This window comes from Squalius cephalus (genome assembly GCF_949319135.1).
Source record: "Squalius cephalus genome assembly, chromosome: 15".
Classification (NCBI taxonomy): domain Eukaryota; kingdom Metazoa; phylum Chordata; class Actinopteri; order Cypriniformes; family Leuciscidae; genus Squalius; species Squalius cephalus.
This window is the reverse complement of record NC_137136.1, coordinates 5,156,332-5,177,500: the sequence shown is the minus strand read 5'-3', so window position 1 is coordinate 5,177,500 and position 21,169 is coordinate 5,156,332. Positions and strand designations below refer to the sequence as shown.

The following is a 21,169-nucleotide window of genomic DNA, read 5'->3' as shown; positions in this document are numbered from 1 at the left end:
TGTAGTTCGGTTCTTTTAATCCAGACCAAAACATAAAACTTTGGTACATTTGGTCCTGGTTCACTTAGCATTCACACTGTCATTTTTAACACCAAACCGAAATATACGAAACAAAAAACGGCTTTTATGACGTATATTTTGCAATGAAACTTACCAAATGCGCTCATTGTATGCGCGTACATACAGTATGATGGTATTTGTACCAGCTGAGAAAGAGTTTATAAAATGTGTAAAGGAGTCAAAACAGTGCCAGGAATTCCTCCGTCGCACACAAAAATGAAGATATTCAGCGAGGAGATGGCGTTTCCAATGCATGTACCAAACTGTGAAGGGCAATGTAGCCTCTATGACGATAAGATGCTTGAGCATTCTTTTTAGGGTCACATCTTGTTACATCACATCCTGTTTTGGCTCGTTTACATGTCTTTGGTCCGTGTTGCGTTCATATTTCAGTCGAACCGCACCAGAGTTCGTTTGGAAGCGGACGAGACTCATGTCTTCAGCGTCTCGGGCCTCTTGTTTGGTGTCAGCAGGGTTCAGATGGCAGCGTTCACACTTATTCAAATGAACCGCACTAACAGAGCAATCGCACCAGGGTTTGTTTTAATCAAACCAAACATGACAAGTGTGAACACATTCTGAAAGGCATTTTTTGTAAGTATTTATGTAAGTATTTTCATGCATACCTCAATGAGATGGTCAGCGCTCTCCCATGATGCCGAGCGCTTGTGCACGTTAACCTCTCCTCCATCCTCGGTCCAAAATCCAGGTGTCTGCAATAAACATGGTCAAAACATGTTCAACCATGCACACACTGACTAAATAATCATGCTGACTTTAAATTGTGTCCTATATAGAATATATTCTTGAAATCATGTGACCTAGATATGTAAATCTTTCATAAAACAACAACAGGATGTTTGTGGTTGGCAAACTGCATATGTGCCATTTGACCAAAACCGCAACAAAAAGAAGAACAAACAAAAAGCCACAAAAGATGGACAAAAGGCACCACAAATAAGAGCATCTTTTTCCAGACACTCATTTTCTTCTAGTCTTTAATGAGTTTTGTTTTGTGGTGCCAGCTGATAACGTTCTTAGAAAGTCTGAGAAAGCAAAGTGAATGGTGAAGGAATATTTATGAATGTTTCAATGTTTTGGTCCATAATAAAAATCAATGGGGCCGAAAACTATATTGGACCCCACTGACTTTTACTTTATGGACAAAAAACAGAAGAAAGCAAGTCATACAGGTTTGGACTGACTGTGGTTTTATGGAATTAATATACTTGAAAAGAATATCTTTCAATACGAACTGAATGTAATGTCTGCAGACACTTTATTGCATGTTATATATATAATAGTTTACATTTATATTGAATGCAATTTGTTGAACTTAAGAGTGTTTTTTTTTTTACCCACTTAAGTAGGACTTAAATGCATACTTTTATAATTACTTCTATTGTCTTTAAAATATGTTTAAGTGTACTTCTGAATGTACTGACAAAAATGTATCATCCACTAAAGTACACTTTAAACTAATTTCTATTGAAACTTGTATGCAATGCATTTAAGTATGTAATTAATGAAGTTGCAAATACATTTAAAAAAATTCACTTTAAATGTAATATCAATTTACACTTCATTTAAAATTATAACCAAGTATTTTACATGCTTTAGTATGTTAGTCAACATAACGTTAGCCTCATAGCATAATTGCCTAAGTCATATTTCAATGTCTTTGGAAAACAAGAAGAAACAAAAAATGACTTAGGCAATTATGCCATGAGGCTAAAGCATACTTCTATAAAGCATGACATAAGATTATTGAAACAATGATTTAATTCTTAATTTAAAATGCATTTAAATTTAAAAACGCACTTAAGTGTGTTAAGAAACAGTCATGAAAGTTATCTATAAGCACAGTTTTTAGAAATATACTACAAGTGAACATTCAATACATATAAGCATACTTCTTTTTCACAAAGGGAGAGTGAGTAAACGATGACAGAATTTAAATTTTTTGGGGTGAATGAACCATTTCAGGAAGCAGACAGGGGTCAATTCTGATTTCAAGTTGACCAAGAAAACAGTCCACGAGAAGTTTTTAAACACTAATCATCAATTCACCAAGCGCTTTAAACAATGGCAAAAGCTGCTACTGTCAACAAAGAGCCTCGGCATGGCTCTGCGGCGTGAAGAGAGATGTTGAGAGAAACGGGATGATTCTGACTCTGGGAGCGCGAGGCCTCCGCGAGCCGGATCAGACATTAGCATATGTATGGATCTCACTGCAGGCAGCTCACCACAGGCACACAAAGAGCTGTCGGAGAGCGCCAGGTGGTGCAGAGACACACAGACATGCGCTCGCAGCCCTTAGGTAGCGTGTGCACACCTACACACAAATACACACACTGAGCGACAGGTGCAAACTGCTGCACCTCCAGAAAGAATTCACTCCACACAACGCCAGAGAGAACTTTCTATGGCGACAGACTGCCACGAAGCATCGGCCTTTGTGACGGTTTTGTTTTAGGGGAGGCGAGGGGTCTCAGCAGAGCTAAACCACTGAGCACTCAAAGACTTCATGATACTAATGAAGAAAGGAAACAAAACAGAGTAAGAATAAACCTCGTTACACACAGATATCGACCAGTCAGAAACAGTACAACTAACAAGCAAAGCCTTTCTTCAGTGTCCAGTGGCTCCGAGAGGTATTTGGACACTTAAAGTCAAAATAGAAATCAAATCTTGAATAGAGTTTCTTGTCTTAGGCCCTGTTCACACTGAAGACGATAACTACAATGATAACAATACAGATATATTTCTAAAAATTGCTTTAAGTGTAAAAGAACAGCAGAATCTATCTATCACACCTCAACTATTACGACAACACCACAGAGAAAGATTTCGTTAGAATCACTTTCAGAATGATTTTTTTTTCCAGCTGATGAACGATAAAAACATTGACAGTCAATCAGAATCCATCTTGCTTTCAGAACTCGAGCATTTAAAGCGAAAGATGACAAAACTGCAGCGCAAACAGAAAATATCTTGTGCTGGTGTGGACACTAACACAGTTACTGTTACCTTTAAAGTTATATAGTTCTTAGTGTGAATGGGCCTTTTTTGTGAATTATTAATTGGTGCACACTATCTGAAATATAAAAAAAAATTGTCTTCAGTGCAAATTTAATCATTTGTGTTGCCTCTACAGTGACTGACATTACTTTTTTCAACCCTTTTCCATTGTTTAATGTCAAAGATTGAATGTACTGAAATTTCTATGCATATGTATACGTATACTATATATATATATATACACAGCGATGAGCCAAAACATTCTGACCACCTACCTAATATGTTAGTCCTCCGCACGCTGCCAAAACAGCGCCGACCCGCAGAGGCATGGACTCCAAGATGAGCAGATTCTTCAAGTCCTGAGGACTGTGAGGTGGAGCTGCCGAGGATCTAACATGTTGGTCCAGCACATCCCACAAATGCTCCATTGGATTGAGATCCTCAAACCATTCCTGAACGATGTGTGCAGTGTGATTATCCTGCTGAAAGAGGCACTTCCTCCAGGGAACACCATTGTCATGAAGGGGGTACCAGGTCTACAACAAGGTGGGTTGCATGTGTCAAGTTTACATCCATGTGAATGGCCGGACCCAGGGTTTCCCAGCTGAACATTACCCAGAGCATCACACTCCCTCCACCGGCTTGTCGTCGTCCCACAGTGCATCTCTTCCCCAGGAAAACAGCGCACCTTCTCCACTTCTCCAAGGTCCAGTTCCCATTGTAGGTGCTTTCTGACTCTGATTGGTCAGCGGCTACACAGCCCCATATTCAGCAGAATATGATGCACTGTGTGACACATTCCTCACATAACCATCATTAAAATTGTACCACAGTAAACCTTCCGTTGGCTTGGACCGGAAGGGTTAGCCTTCGTCTTGGGCGCCCAACACCCTGTCGCTGGTTTGTGGTTTGTCCCTCCTCAGACCACTGTTGGTAAATTCACCACTGCTGACCGGGAGCAACCCACAATCCTTGTCGTTTCAGAGATTCTCTGACCCAGTCGCCTTGCTGTAACAGTCTGGCCCTTGTCAAAGTCGCTCAGATCATCATTCCTGCTCATTTCTCCTGCATCCAACGCGTTGATTACGAGAACTGATTGTTTGCTTACCATCTATTCTACCCAGACCTTAATATGTGGCATTGTTCAGAGATGATCACGACATTCACTTCACCTGTGACTGGTCAGAATGTTTTGGCTTATCATTATGCATACATATTTTTTTATATATATATATATACACACACACACTCACACACGTCCACTCTGTTAATGCCACTTTCATAAAAAGGTTTTAAGTTATAAACCAATAGAAATGAAACTCAAAATTAGTTTTTGGTCACTTTGTTTCTGTGAAACATTAGTATGACATTAGTATTAATAAGTCAAAATGATGAAAAAAGTAGTTCTGAGAAAAGCCCTTGTATCAATGATATTATAATGTTCAAGTGTGATGAATCATCATGCATGATTCATCTGTGCACAATATTCCAAAAAAAACACACATTGTTTTTGTAATCTTTCATTAAAAATATATTGATTTGCACCATCTCTGCAACAACTTTCCTTTTCTATTTATATCATTGGCCTCTTATTTTTCAACTCTCATAACTGCCTGGCTCCACTTTTTTCAAATCACTTCCTGATGTATAAAATTAACATGTTGTATTGTTTAATATCCTATTTAATTTGGAAACACATCTGATTATGTACATACATCACGATTTTACACTTTGTGTTTGTGAAACATTAAATCATTGAGTAAAAATTATGTGAAGTTAGTTCATAAAAATAGGCCGCATATCAATGGTTTGCAGATGCAACTTGTTTGATATTTTGTGGTTTAATACAATGGATTTTCAGGCATTTAAGTGACTCTTTATTTTAGGGGACTATACTGTGAAGTAAACTGCATGTAACATTGACTGACCTGTGTGGCTTTATCACTCATACAGGATGGCTGGGGTTGGTACGGCTCTCGTGGCCACTGTCCAATCAGGTACTGCTCAGGCAGCTTGTCCAACGAGAGCGGCTGTCGACTGGCTGATCGTGCTTGAGAGAAAAAACAGAGGTGTTTATGATTATGTATGCAGTGGACAGTGACATGAGAAATTACTGCATTATGGTGACAGAGAGGAAGTTGGTGGGTGTCACTGGAAACTGATGAGCATTTGCCTGCAATGTCATAACGGTACTGAAACAGAACAAAAACAGACTGTACTTATGATGGAACGTAAACAACAGAAACTTAATATTTATATTTCCTGAAGAAAATTGACTAGTGTTTAACTATAACTAGTGTTATAGTTGCTAGTCTGCTTATAGGCCTGAAAGATTTATAGATATGGCTCAGTGTCCCTCCTTCTGTACAAGTCTATGGGTTATTATTTTATTTTTTAGCCCATTTTATGGTCCATCAGCCAAAAATCTCTCTGATTCTATGGCACAAACATAAATTAAACTGTAGGTGCAGGATGAGTTTCATGAACAAAACTGATAATAAACATAATATTAATAATATAAATCTCATGAAATAATAAATAAAATAAATAATAATAAAATCCTATTGTATTACAATATTCTTAAATATTTTTAATGGAAAGAATAGTATACATATAAAGAATTATAATGACAATTTTAATATAACATAACATAACATAATATAATTGCAATGCAAAACTGAATGCACTTAACACTGTCAATAAATGACTTTATTAACTGATAACTTTAGTTTTGTAAAAAATGCATATATTGTATTGTATTGCCATGCATACACACACACACACACACACACATATATATATATACACTTTTTGTATGGATGAATAACCTGCAATTTCTGGATCCCAAAATACAATGCTCATATGTATAATGTATAATCTAGAATATTTAAATGACTGTTCTCAGATAAAGGTTACACTGCGAGGACACTCAGGAGGAAATGAAACAAAGTGAAACTGCTCACAGTGAAACCCACATGCATGTACACACATGCACCAACAGCTGAAATTCAAAACAACCCGCTTGCATGCAGCCCACAGAGCGATTCCTGCGTGTGTTTGCTCTCTGCTCCAGCTCTGCAAACACAAATGTCAAAGCCTATGCAAAAGAGCCAACAAAATGGCACTGTCGGTTTACTCCCTGCTCATTGTCTTAATACAATGTACAAAAAAAAAAACACCATTGCAAGCGACACTCATGACATGAGAAGACGTGTCACGGCACGGCTGGTTACAGTACAGGCCTCAAACACTGAAGCGGTCTGAATGATAACATCGGCCCCGAAACATTTTCAGCCGAGAACACACACCTTTTCTCAATGCACTTGTTGGGGGACGGCTACACTACATTCACTTGCAGATTGCAGCGAGGCAGCTGCAAGGTCTTTGTGTGAAGGAGAAGCGTTTCAAATGCAAATCTACACAAGCATCGGGCACTCCATGAGGACGAGAGATAGAGAGCTGTCTTACAGCCTGCCAGGCCACGACGGTTTGGACAATAGTAGTTTACTCATATTAGAACGAATAAATGTCAGAACGTTGTTTTTAAAATTCTTTGCTAACGACGTGAACTTGCGCACAATGAAACGCTTGTGAACAATTGAAACACAAAGGCCATGTTCAGAATGAAATACTGGCTTACTAACTACTGTGCACTATATACTGAACACTACTTACTATTATTTACCAATTAGCGTGTATGTACTTTAAAACAAAGTAATGATTAATGTTTCAAAAAATAGTGTGCTACATTGTCAGGTGTGTCATGTTTAATTCAGTGAGTGATGTGCAGTTATCTAAGAACAAAAAATCTTCAATATTGTATTATATTTAAATAATTGTAAAAATATATGAACATTTGTCAGACTGATCAAATGCGAAATCAAGGTATAGATCAGCTGTAAAGGTCAAGACTGAAGTCGCTTCCAGTTCATACTCTTTATACTTGAAACAGAAGGACAAGTTTAGAACATTGCATTGTGGGATACAGAATTCCTCTACAAGTTAGCAAACATTGTAGGTTATTCGGATATTTCATCCATACAGAAAATACTGTGCACAGTATATATATACTGCATACCAGGATGCTATACCAAACATAGTAAATGTGACTATAGAATTACATTAAAGAGACGTGCACGTCTCCTGAGGGAACATGTTCAGAGGTGCATTATGGGTAATCTGCCGCCAGCTGGTTATTATTGAAAAATAATCAACTTTTTTAGAGACCACAGTCTTTATGAATCAGCATTAGCCCCCCACCAAAATATTGATTTATTTTGTGATGATAATCATCTGATTGTATAATATCCCTCTTATTACATGGCTACTTGTCAAATAAACAAATAAATGAACATGAAATAATGAGACAAGAGGCATGAAGCACAGATATGTAGGAAAATGATTGACTGGGACTGTCAATTATGCGGTTTAGTGTCATTATTATGAAAATACCTCAATGCTGAAAACCACAACTGATCAGAATCAGACTTCCAGGGAGAGTGCAATGAAATTAAAATATATGATACTTCACAAAATGGTGTGATAAACTGTTCTGCTATAATAATTTTATAATTGATATACTCAGAATTTATGGCTGGGTGACAAAAACATGAACTTGAAATACAGGAATTACAATAAAATGTACGAAACTGTACATTAACACACACACACACACACACACATATCGAGGTCTTAAGATCTGTGATGACCACAGAAATGTAATGTTGATCTGGATCTGGGTCTCAGTGGGTCACACTTTGTGTTTTTACACAAAGACTTTGATAAACAATGTTGTTTTATTCAGTGATTTAAACTAATTTGCACTTACTGTATAGCAGAAAATGTCTATAAAATCTGAGGAAGGAAAGCGTCTTCAAAAAACATACCCAATGTGGAAGATTTGAATAAAGTGAAATCAAGCTATAAAATGAGTTATAGATCATATGCAAAGGGTTTAAGAACAAACAAACTCATTAACTATGGATAACACGATACAATAAGGTTTCATTTGTTAACATGAACTAACAATGAACAATACTTCTACAGCCTTTATTAAAATGAGATCATGTTAATTTAAACTTTTACTAAAACATTTTAAGGTCAAACGTTGACTATATGTTGACATTAGCTAATGCAGTGTGAACTAACATGAACTTGATACATTTTAATAACTAACATTAACAAATGTTAATAAAAAATAAATAAAAAAATGGTGAATTCAGGTTGATTGGGACGCTTTCCCCCAGTCATATCAATGGCAAAAAGTGTCCCAATCAACCTGAATTCACCCCTATTGTTCCTTGTTAGTTCAAGATAGTTAATGTTAACAAATTAAACCTCATAGTAAAGTGTTACAAACTAAAGTTAAAAGAGGTTAAAAACTAAAAATGCATTATGCATATGCTGCTGTTACGTTTTCAAAACTTGCACAAATAAAACGTACCTTTCCCTGCTGCTATAAAGTGATTCTCTGATGGGATCCTAATGGGCTTGGTGATCTGCTTCATGTTGTGAGGATGAGGATGAGGATGAGGATGATGAAGGACTTCTGCTGTGTCTTGAAAGAATGAAAGAGATCTCTCATCACTCCATCTCAGAGGGGCACTGGCAGAAACAGGCTGAAGTCTAGACTTACTAGTGCACTTAGTGCGTAAATGCGCACGAGACACAATAAACTCCAGAACGAGAACTGAAAACGCGTTCATGCGAAAAGCTGATCTATTTTTAAACTTTGCTTCCTCTTGTGCGCGTACTAAATTGTCACTGCCTGTAAAACTCTGTATCAAATCGGACGCAAAGTTCAGAAGCAGGACCAAACTCTCCAGTCCAGTGCTCCTGAGCTGACAGATGTTGCAGTAAAGGCAGTGGGCGGGCGGAAGACGCGTGAGTGCTGCTTCTGATTGGAGCAGAGACCAGCGCTGTTTGATCGCTATTGGCTTATGCGTTCCATCTTTCCGCGAAGAGCCAATGAGATCACTGCATTTCCTGCCGGGGCGGGGTTTAGTGTTGCATGGAAAAATAAGCATTCTGCTTTTGGAGCTGTGGAATGTTTTTATGTTGCCTCATTTTCTGAACAGAGAATGTGTAGGAGTCTTGTTTACATTCTGGAAATCATTATTTGAGAATGAGATATCAAGAGATTATCTTAGAATAGTTTCATTCCCATATGCTGATATTTTCCATTGAAGAGATTTGTTGAGCTTCAAAAATGACAAAAACATCATGAAAGTAGTCCATACACAGATTACATTGTTGTATGTAAATTGTGTGAGTAATAGGGCACAGTTAATTAATCATTACTAACCGAACACCAGCTTCTCTTCCTAAACTCAAATCTCATTTGTGTAGCAGTCATGGGTCTGATGCTCAGTACGATGGCATTGATAGGAAAATGATATTAGTTCTCATGACAAAGCACATTTTTCATCCAAAGTCTCCAAGGGAAGGCTATGTTGTCATGGGTTCCTTCAAGAATTTCTTTTTGTTTTGTTCTACACCATAAATTACAGCCATAACTCAAATCTGAATTAGAGGTATGACTGCAATTTATGTTGCAGAACAAAACGTGAGACTAATGTTAACCACAGACCATATTTTACCATATATTACACATGCTTTTCAAAAAAGCTTTGCAGGTAAACAATAGGAAAGTCCTGAGTCCCATGTCTCAAATGCAAATTGTATTTCTTAGGACTAAAAAAGTTTCAATGGCTTTATTGTCTTGAAAATGTCACAATCCATAAAAACTGGAATAGTCCTTAAAATAGGCTTATTTTGTCCTTTGATTTTGGGGTGAGCTTTAACTCAGACATGTTCTTACAGTAAGAAACTTACTGTGTTCTTACACTGAAAATCTGTATAAAGTCACATTGAAGTTGCCCAAAAAAAAAAAAAACTTAATTCAAAACTCCTTCAGAAAAGTGTTTTAATAACATTAGTCCTCAATGGAAGTTCTTTTTTGTTTTTCCAAAAATAAAGACAATCATTTAAATAGTTAGGATGTTTAGTTGTTGCATTGATTGTGCAATAAATTAAGGTAAGATCTACAAAACAGCATTTTACATTACCTTCAGATCCAAAAAATGCAACACTTAGCCAGAACTAATGTTAACCGAACACGTTTTAAACAACATAAATCACTGTGTTATTTGTTAAAAGCATTTTTTTAAAAACAAACTGAACAATTTTATTTTTACAACTTTCCAGTGAGAATCATTTCTCTTGACCTGGGCTTCCCTTAACCTGATGTACAACACCTCTACGATGGTGGTTCCTTTTAAAGAAATATGATCTCTGACAAATGAATTTTTAAACAACGCTTAAACTCAAAGGCAAAGTAATGGAAGAAGTGATGGACCACGTGAAAGCACTTTCTAAGACATCAACAAAACATTTCTCACATGTATTCAAACTCATAAAGTTGAAATTATTGTAATATCCCTTTTCCTGTCCCTAAACTCAATACTGAAATAGTTTTATTCATTGAAATTCCTGATCCTGAATCACAGATGCTATGGTCAGACATTCACATGGACACTTTCTCAGGAAGCACAACTGCCCGTGGGTGGGTGAGTTAATCATGGGTAACATAATCCTAACAGTCTAACTGCTTTGGTTCCTGTGACAATAGAGCACCTGTCGTTGACATCAATGCAAGTGAGGTGTACAGATCACTTCAGAAAGACACGTCCGCTCGTCCTTGACTCCTGAAACCGTGAGATCTTTTCCCTCTTCACTTACAGTACTAGTGTTGGTAGCTGGTTTCTAGTAACATGGCAGATTTAACTTGGAAAACAAAGGCGGATAGGCCTTTATACACTATCAGAAGGCACCAGGTTGCCTGTGGTGTCCAGCTGCATGCATTTACAGGTGCAGGCCGACACCGGACACTCACTGTGATCTCTGAAAGGAAAGAATATACATTACTTTTAAAATGTTGTACTTCAAACTATACACTACTACCGTTCAAAAGTTTATGGTCGGTAAGATTTTGTAATGTTTTTGAAAGAAGTCTCTTTTGATGACCATGGTTGCATTTATTTGATCAAACATGCAGAAAAATATTATTACAATTTAAAATAACTCTCTTCTATTTGAAAATATATTTTAAAAAAAGTTTTATTCCTGTGATCAAAGCTGAATTTTCAGCATCATTACTCCAGTCTTCGGTGTCACATGATCCTTCAGAAATCATTCTAATATGCTTCGAAAGTTGGAAAGATCAACTTTCAAATAAACCGCATTTATTTGAAAAATAACTTTTGATGTGAAAGTCTTTACGGTCACATTTTGATACATTTAATGCATCATTAGCCCTATTCGGACGGTAATTATTTCTCATGTGGACAAAAAATATTGCATGGCACCTCAGTAATAAAACTTATGAATTCATATGGCAATTTTTTTCACGGTGAAGGGACAATGTGATCCTACGAACCCGGGAACACACTGCTCACATATGCTTAGAATAATTGGAATTATTATTATTAATAATTATTATTATTAATTTAATAATAGGAAAACAATATGCCATTTATTATTTGATCATTTAAATATCCTATTTAAAACAGGAAAACTGATGTGTTATACAATATTGGAAATGGTAAATAGCAGAAATAAGTGAATGCAACCTCTTATTTAAATAAGGTAAACAATTGACTTGGCTACTTGGTTTATGTTCATAATTGTATATAATAAATATTTTTAAATTGTATTGCATACCTGTTGCTGCCATAATAATGGCAATAATAATGGAGAACAAATGTAATGTAGCAGTAATGAAATATTGTTCTTGTAAATACTTTCCAGCGCTACAGTAATAAAAGTGTACATCTTTAAAATTCATGCAAATTACATAGAAGTGCAACAGTTACCGTATGTTGCTTAGCAGTGGTCAAAAAGGATTTACAAAACGATTTTTGGATTGATCCTCTTATAAATTCAGAGATGTGGATTTGAACAGCAATTAAATTACCACAAGACTTTGGTGTTTGTCAAGAAACAGTAGGTAATTCGTCTGGGTATTTTTACACGGGTGGTGGGAGAAAAACACTGACATTCTGGATTCGGACAACAATAAAAATCACTGACTAACCCCTTTAAATATTAATAATGTCTTCCCCCATGAGAAACAATTACCATCCAAATAGGGCTATTGCTGAGTAAAAGGATACATTTATTTTTAAAAAATCTTACTAATCCCAACTCAACTAAATTTTGAACAGTAGTGTATTTGTATTAGTAATGCCATCAAATAAATGGCATAATATGGGTGAATATGACTCTTACCTGAACCAGCTGAGCATGTGACCCGCATGACCACCATGCCGGCAGTTGTGGCACCAGGTAAACCAGTTATTGAACTGTGCAAGTTTTTTGTCTCGTGTGAGATCGGCTTTCTCATCTGCTTTTGCTGATAAGATGGATGAGATGAGTCTCACAATGAGCTGAACATTATGATATCATTTATCAAGAGGAACTTTAAATGATCTGTCTGTTACCTGGGCAGCTGGACACAGGGGTGCCCATGTTCATTAAGCAGAGGGCACAGCGTGGAAGGGGTTTACGACAGCCAGGGCAACTGGTGACCTTTGACTTGGTGGGCGAACCGCTGACCCCGTACTGACTGAATCCACGGCCCTGATGTGGTATCGCCGAGCAGCTGTATGATATAGACTTACCACAGAAGTTACAGCTCACAAACACCTGCACAGATCAGAATAAATAAAAAAAAAATAGAAGAAAATCAGAAATTGCCAGCATAAAGACTAAATTTAAGCTGAAGGGTGCAACCAAAAATGATATTTCATGCTAGAAATGCACTGATAATTATTTTTATGTTATGGCTCACAAACAACATAAGTCGCTACCATATAAAAAAATGCATTCTAGAATTTTATTTGATAGTAAACAAGCCTCACAAAAATAATCAGATTGATAATTTAAAAAAAACACTGACTGATACATTGGGTCAGTGATCATATCATGCATGCTTAATCAAAACTTAACAGCTGGTTGAAAAAATGTGATTCTAGCCTGTGCAAGTGGTTTTGAGCTGGGATCCAATTTGCTCCTATGAATGTCAAATTCAGCCCGTTTGTGCCAAAACCTCCAGGCGTCCAACAGGTTGCGATAGTTCTCGATCCAGCACTGCACCCGAGGGTCCTTCAGCACCTCTCCTGGGGAGCCCTACCACAACAAACAGCAGATACACACACCTTTTACCAAACTCACCACAACTTTTGTGAAGTAGACCTGAATGCACACCAGTTTTCCTGGTTTAGTTACATTCAGTCTGTCCTAAGGAGGCTCTAAAATGACATGGTGAAGAAAAAAATATGAGATGGGAGGAACTTTTGGCAAGGCTTTTGCATTTTCTCACAAATGTTTTGTGTTCCCCCAAGAAATTGTGTCAACTCGCAAAGAACACAAAGCGAATGCAAAAGTTTCTCGGGGAACGCAAACATTTTGTGAGAGAATGCAAAAGCATTGATTTATTACTTTTCCTCCCATCTCATATTTTTTCCACCACCACGTCCCCTTAAGGGCTCCGTTCTGTCCTGATGGAATCAACATCTTCATTTATTTTATTTGCATTTACCTTTTTGTTTCTGTTGTAATATTCACTACTGTTCAAAAGTTTAAGGTAAGATATTTTGAAGATGCAAAAATTTATCAAAAGCAGCAGTACTGACATTTATGTTACAAAAATGCTAAATTCAAATAAATGCAGATTTTTTAGCTAATCAAAGAATCTTGGGGGGGAAAATCATGGTTTCCTCAAAAATATGAAGCAGCACACCTGTTTATAACAATGATAATAATCAGAAATGTTTCTTGAGCAGCAAATCATCATATTAGAATGATTTCTGAAGGATCATGTGACACTGAAGACTGGAGTAATGATGCTGAAAATTCAGCTTTGATCACAGGAATACATTACATTTTAAAATGTATTAAAACAGTTATTTTAAATAATTTTTACAGTATTTTTGATCAAACAAATGCAGCACTGGTGATCATAAGAGAACGGTAGTGCATGTAATACCAAACATCCATCAGAGAGCAGATCATCTTGATCATGTTCGGTTTCTGGATTCCGGTTACCTTGAGCATGCAGAAACTGGCCGTCTGCACGTCTCCGGTTCGGTCTACATAACTCTCCATGAGGTCGACTCCATCTTTGGTCAGTCCTGTAAGCAGAATTCCCTCCAGGTTACCAGCCTCCTTCATCTCATTGGTCAGCTTGTCTATGTAACGAGGCAACTTAAGGGAGGGGAAAAAATGAAAGTACATTACATACAGCACATCAGTGGCACTTGGATGAACAGAGGGGTGAACGGGCCTTACCTGAGCGTCATTTAGAAACATGCATGCAAAGGCCACCCTGTCCCTGACAGCAACACGACTCTCATACTGTAAAATAAAGAGCCTGGATATTCAGCAATTCAAAACAATGAGATAGTTGCATATTTTAAATTCAGTGCAACTTTGAATATTCATTTAAGCTCAATACTCTGCCTAGTTTTTTCTTTTAACATACCAAGACCCCGTCATACGCGCCAGGTTCACTGGTGAGGAAGGCAAACATGATGCACAGGTATGGCTTCTTCAGCTGGAGTCTGAGAGAGCTGCACATCTCTCTCCACAGGGAGTTCTTCTCATCGGTGTAGCCCGACAGAGCCATGGCCACCACGTTCAGATTCAGATCACCTGAGCAGAGAATAAAGGAGAAATACTCAAACAATTCCAAATTCATTTCTTTCTTATGATGAATCTCCAAACTGATCTTCCATACAACAAAAACATGGGGTTGCCGAGGTCCAAAAATAATTAAAAAACAAAAACATCATAAAAGTAACATGAAAATAGTCCATATGACTTGTGCACTTTTTCTGAAGCCATATGATAGCTTTATATGATACGGTTTTATTTTATTTTAAATTTTTATTTTATTTTGGTTTTATTATAAGTTTTACTAATATTTTGAATTAGCTTTCTTTTTTTTATATTTTTAGTTTTCTTGTTAATTTTAGTAATTTCATTATGTGACGTTGCCATTTTATTCTTTTTTTTAATACTGCTATTTAAGTTTTAGGTTTAGTTGGTTTTAGTTATTTATTTCCAGTTAATAATTTTAGTGCTTCAACTTTACCTTATTTCAGTTTTTTTGCCAAGGCAACATTTAAAATTTTTATTTAGATTAAGTTTCTATTAGGGTTTTATTATAAGTTTTACTAATATTATGAATTAGCTTTCATTTTTATATTTTTAGTTTTCATGTTAATTTTAGTAATTTCATTATGTGACGTTTTCATTTTATTCTCTTTTTTTTTTTTTTAATACTGCTATTTAAGTTTTAGGTTTAGTTGGTTTTATTTATTTATTTATTTATTTATTTATTTCCAGTTAATCATTTTTGTGCTTCAACTTTACCTTATTTCAGTTTTTTTGCCAAGGCAACATTTAAAATTTTCGTTTAGATTAAGTTTTTTCAACTAATAATTTTATTTGATATCAGAGTTACTTAAATAAACAGAATGTTTTAATAGTTTTAGTTAACGACAATAACCCTGATATATTATAGGCTGAAATTTAAGTCGTTGTTTGCTGAAATTCTTCCTCTCCACCTCATCTTCGAACTTTCACATATTCAAGAAGCAGTTTTTCAGCCCACTGGTTAATATATGCTTCAATTGTATGCAAAAGAGCTCTGTGGACATCCTGTGAAACATCCCCTTTTGTGTCTAAAGATGTTAGAACATATGCAGTTTGCATGAGTGCAAACAAAACACTGCAAAGACAAAAGACACAAGTGGTGGCAGTATGTGTGAAAAACCACACCCTTTATAAAGATCATATTTGTTTTCTAAAACCTCTGAGCCAAAACTAATTATACTTAAAACCCAAACAACAGGCAATTATGAAAGTTGCCATATGCCATATGTATCTGCAGCTTCAGGGCATTTAATATTAACAAAATATCATTGTGTAATGTAAGCCATGCTTTTGTCGTTTTATTAAGTATATAAGAACCGCTTTTGATAGCAAACAGGCAGCTGATGGCGTACACCATTTCTGACTAGCCTGAATTTTACACAGTCCTTATAATAACTTGGCATTCATCCGAGCACAAAGAAGAGAACAGACTTCATGTGAATCCCTCAGGGAAACACGGACATCTATTTTTCTACATGAAAAAGCAATTAAAAATTATTCAGATAGCATCTTAAATTTACATGACTCCCTAATATCATGTAGTAATATCAATAGTAATAGTAAAATAATACTCTTACTTTCTATATAGTTATTCATCTTTTTACTGTGCATCATATTTTGATGCATGTAAAGTTGCAGACTGGAGTGTTAGTGTGAACACTAAAGAAGTAAAAACAGCAGCAAAAATTGCACACATTTGCAATATTGCTCAAAATGGCTAAATCTTTTGGAAGTGACACTAACATGGCACTCATCTACTTGTATATAGGATGCATGCATCATCAATAAAGTGTATACCGAATTTGATCTTTTAATATCACTGTTCGATCTCTGAATGCAACGTAACAGGGAGGAGAGTAAAGATGGAAAGCTCCTAAAGCTTAGTTCCATATAAATTTACGGATAATTTGTTGCTTTGTCGTTAGTGAAAATCAATATTAGTGAAAAAGGATCCTGATATAAGAAACAATACTAAAATTCAGAGTCAGTTCATTCGCATTCGGAAATCGACTCTTTTTGACTGTCAAAATGCCGGCGGACACAACTACAGTGAGTTGTTCAAAATCTTTCTATATAGTAAACTCTGTGAACACAAACAATGTTCTCAATGCTCGAGTTCATGTGTAGAGCCCCTGGTGATACTTCCAGCAAAGTTTCATGTTGTGTCGAGCCTTCTTAGTGTTTTAAAAATAGCGATCTTGATGCTATCATAGTCGTGCCCCAAGCACTCCCATTCAAAAGGCAATTTGACCGAAAACGAAAATACGGTCAATCTTAAAAGTGGCGTTTCCATCCTAATTATGCTTTTACACAAAAGTTCGCCTCGGGTAGAATCACAAAAAGACGCTAAGTTGCATTTTGGTGAGAGGTACGCTTTAGTGTTTTTCACATTAAGCGTTTTAGTATGCCCCTATGTTTTTAGTGATTGAAATACTGCAGCACGTGCTGTATATGACTCACAAGTGCCCAAATCTTACATTTTGTTTCACATATTTTAGTTTTTCTTTCTTGGGCAGGCCTGTTTGGATGGATGTTTTGCCCTTCTGGGCTCTGGGCCAGTCACGTGACTGAAAACTATTAATAGGAGTCCCTGTCTGGACAATGTTCCTGCAATCCAGTCCTGTACCTTTCTCTGAGGAAGCTCCTTTATGAAGAATCTGAATGGCCCGTCGGATGTCCAGGTTAAAGAGGGCGACGGCAGCCGCTCTCTCCCACTCGCCCTCCTGCTCCAGAGACTTCAGGAAGGGTTCAACATCGATGTCAGGCCCTCGGCTAATCCAGCCACACAACTGCAGGGCCAGACTGCGCTCCTCGCTGTGGTACCGCGGTACATCGGTCTGCCTGTCTGAACCCGACCAGCACCGCCGTGTCTCTGTAGTGCCTGAGAGAGGAGAGGGAGAAGGAGACATGTCATGAGAGGGCCTCACGAAGGGCGTATGAGGCATTTAGCAGATGTCAATGAGAAATACTTTTACCTTTTACTTTTATTTCTAGAACAATCAATATTAAGTTCAAAATAAATGTGATTGACTATTGAGTCATTTACACTTACCAGAGCTGGACTTGACAATGTTTTTGATGCCGGAGTAGATGAGCGACTGTTTATTGCTCTGTTGCTTCTCTTCCACATTTTCAGTGTACTGCTTCATAAGTAAAACTTGCATAGGAAATATAGAGATATCATATAGAACCAGACCAAAAATGAACTAATCACACAAGGGATTTACAGATAATAAATTCATAAGAATTTAAAAGACATTTGTAAATAGAATTTCATGCTAATTCAGTTGTTAAAACTGATTTCTTGTTGTTTATCAATGTCAAGTCTCATATGCCACAGACTTCAGAAAGAATGACTGAAAAGTCTTTTTATAGCTTCTACGCAACTTCTGGGAGACAATGTGCACAAGTCCGCATTTTGTTCAGTTTTGTTTAAGATATGTGTGATACAATGAGCATTTTTGAGGAAGAATTGATCACTACATTAGAAGTTTAGTGCCATCAAATCACTAAAGATATTTATCATTTTATTTGAAGCAAGTAAATTTATATGGTGATTTATCAAGCTAGTCAGGAATATAGTGTTATTCTATATCATCTATTGCAGTGGACAGATATGTACTTATTTGATATTTGATTACAAAATAATAATAATAATAATACAATTATTATTATATGTCATTCATAATGTAATAAAATGTTTATTATATATGCATATTAATAATAAATGTATTATGATTTATATACAGTATATAAATAGTATTACATATATATTACATATTAATAATAATTATATTAAGTATAATTTATATAATATGCATAATATATAATTTATAATATATTATATGTAATAAAATGTCATAATGAAAAAAAACATATAATAATAATAATAATAAAGTAAAAAAGTAGCAAAACATCCAGAAACAACAAGAAATTTTTCATGACATTCAACAATAACTTTTGATATATGCTTTGAAAGGTTCAAAGGTCCCCTGTAATGCCACAGGGTTGCAGTGAAGGATATAATGGAGTGTGTACCAGAGCGACCTCAGCTGCGGGTCGTCTCCTCCGGCCAGCAAGTGGTTCCGCCACACCTGGACGGTGTCGTGGCCATAGCGGGACTGCGCTCGCTCCCTCATCTTAGTGGCGATGTCCTTCTCAGCAGCGGCCGAGCCCTGTCCGGCGTCCTCCGCGCACTCGTAGAGGTGCCGCCCGCACGCCCACATCAGCGAAGTGGTGGAGCTCCAGGCCAGCGAAATGCGCTCGAAGACGGTGAAGTCGTTCATGACCCGGTTGGGCGACACCACCACCATGCGGTTCTGTGCCGACGGATGCCAGGCGAAGCTGCTGATGATGCTCTCGCTGCAAGGCTGCACGCTGCGCTCGATGATGGTGGGCTCCACCTCGTCGCCGAACGGCATGGGCGTGTGCTGCATGTCGTACAGCCGGATGATGTTGCTGTCCCGAGTGAGCGTTGCTAGCAGACCCATACGAGTGGGACACCAAGCCACTTTAGTCAAAGGTTTGGGCTGCTCGGTCAAAGTGAAGACTGGTTTTTCAAATTTGCGCAAATCCCAGATCGCCACCTGGCCTTCGAAGAAGGATGCCACTCGGTCCTGAAAGTGAGGGTCCACCGTCACGCCCTGGATGGCCTTGGTGTTCACAAACGTCTTCTGGCTGGTGTTGCGCAGGTCAAAGATGGCCAGGTTCCTGTGCATCCCGGCCAAGAGCAACTTCTGATGCTCACGAGGAAGCCAACAAAGAGAAAGACAGGCGTCGTTCTGACCCAGCTCGTACAGCGGTTTGGTCACCACTGGCCCAGAGTCCGAGTCGCCGGACATGCGAACCTTCTCGGCGGGAACTGCTTCGGGGGAGAACTTACTACTGATGTCCCATATCAGAACAGAAAAATCAGCCCGATGTTTATCCAACCCAGCCGCCAACCAATTGCTGTCCACTGGGTTCCACGCAAGCGTATTGCATTGTCGGGCGTGCTTGGGCACAAACTCCTTACCCATAAGCTCCTTACATTTAGAGTTGAGGCTCTGTCCCAGACTGGTCAGGACGACTCGGCCATTGGCTTGTCCCACCGCCAGCAAACACTCCGGCTCATGTTTGGGATACCAAGCCACACATTTCATATACGGGGTGTCGGAGTTGATGGCCAGCAGCGTGGCCGCCGTCTCCTCGGATAACGGAAGGGCGCCAGCTTTGGTTTCTGAGCTTCCTGCGGGTCCGATCCGATACAGACTGAGTTCATTGTCACAGATCACATAGCGGTCTGCGTGATGGGGGGACCACAGGATATCTGGCTTATAGCCACTCGACATGGCAGGACAGTGGTTTCTTCAGTGCTGATACCTGCAAAATTATAAAGCATCTAATTTATACAGCACTTATACATCTCACCTGTTTCAGTTATACTTGGATTCATTAATATATTTAAAGACGTATAAATATCTATACATATGTATAGAGAGAGAGTTAGCCTATATCATCTATTGAAGTTCAATGTAACTTTTGATTACATAAATCACAATAATACATTTATAACAATCATAATAAACTATTATAGTTATTATTATTATTATTATAAATGGTATTGTTATTATGTAACCAAACGTCATAATAAAAGAAATCAGGTAATATTAATGATAATATAATAATAATATAAATATATAAATATAATATAAATATTATAATATAATGTATTATTATTGTTTTGTTATTACTATTATTATTATTATTATAGGCGTAATGGTTACACGTTGTAAAACTAGACATTAAGAAAAGTTTCCCTTTGTGATTTAATAATTTATCCATCAAAGGGTTAAAAAAAACTAAAGTTGCACATGAAGCTAAAGGTAATGAAAACAAATGTTACCAAGACATTACCAAAGTTCAAGTGGATTGTTTAAGCCAAAGTAAATACGTTTTTAATGTGCTAAAATTAACAACAAATAAAATAAAAACATTAATGAGATCCATTCTACATCTCATGATTCTAGCTTTTCGTGTTAATATGTAGATATGATATAATTAAAGATAAAAAATATACAACTTATTTGATAAACAAGTGAAAAGTTAAGTGCGATTTAATGTTCTTATGACTTGATTTCAATAACTGCGAGTTAGCCGGTCAGCTACAGCTAAACTAACCATACAACCTTTTCTAAACCGGGAACAGGTAATGACAGACGCCAGCCCCTAATAAAGACACAGAATAAACCATGCATTGAGATATAAATAAATGACAGCTGTGTCTATAAGCGTTTGATAAATATCAACTTACATTTGACGTGCAAACATGATGAAGTTTGTTTGGGAAGTTCGCAGGAAGTCGGAAGCAGTGCAGATTGTAAACAGTGTG

At 37.1% G+C, this 21,169-nt stretch overlaps 2 protein-coding genes across 2 annotated transcripts in view; both read right to left on the bottom strand.

The window, feature by feature from the left end:
- The window catches only part of glcci1b (glucocorticoid induced 1b), a 13,270-nt gene extending 4,331 nt beyond the window's left edge, over nt 1-8,939 (bottom strand). Inside the window, exons 1-3 of the mRNA XM_079895377.1 lie at nt 8,525-8,939; nt 5,010-5,131; nt 687-773 (exon numbers count right to left, since the gene is read on the bottom strand). Coding sequence (XP_079751503.1) covers nt 687-773; nt 5,010-5,131; nt 8,525-8,786 — 471 coding nt within the window. The 5' untranslated portion in view covers nt 8,787-8,939. The remainder of the gene's footprint in view (nt 1-686; nt 774-5,009; nt 5,132-8,524) is intronic.
- A 1,050-nt stretch (nt 8,940-9,989) lies between these two features.
- mios (missing oocyte, meiosis regulator, homolog) lies at nt 9,990-21,169 on the bottom strand. The gene is made up of 11 exons (XM_079894258.1): nt 21,092-21,169; nt 18,824-20,160; nt 17,852-17,950; nt 17,426-17,680; nt 14,624-14,793; nt 14,431-14,496; nt 14,188-14,346; nt 13,117-13,269; nt 12,582-12,786; nt 12,370-12,493; nt 9,990-10,983 (listed from the first exon to the last, which is right to left on the bottom strand). The coding sequence occupies exons 2-11, from the start codon at nt 20,127-20,129 to the stop codon at nt 10,893-10,895; spliced, it is 2,628 nt and encodes an 875-aa protein (XP_079750384.1). The 5' UTR covers nt 20,130-20,160; nt 21,092-21,169; the 3' UTR covers nt 9,990-10,892.

Bases quoted from the DNA above. Each gene is read 5' to 3' on its own strand.
- mios (XM_079894258.1), bottom strand. From the start codon at position 20,129: ATGTCGAGTGGCTATAAGCCAGATATCCTGTGGTCCCCCCATCACGCA. The intron at 14,347-14,430 runs GTAAGGCCCGTT...CCCTCCCTTAAG, and splicing joins TGTTTCTAAATGACGCTCAG to TTGCCTCGTTACATAGACAA. The intron at 12,494-12,581 runs GTAACAGACAGA...CCATCTTATCAG, and splicing joins CCCTGTGTCCAGCTGCCCAG to CAAAAGCAGATGAGAAAGCC.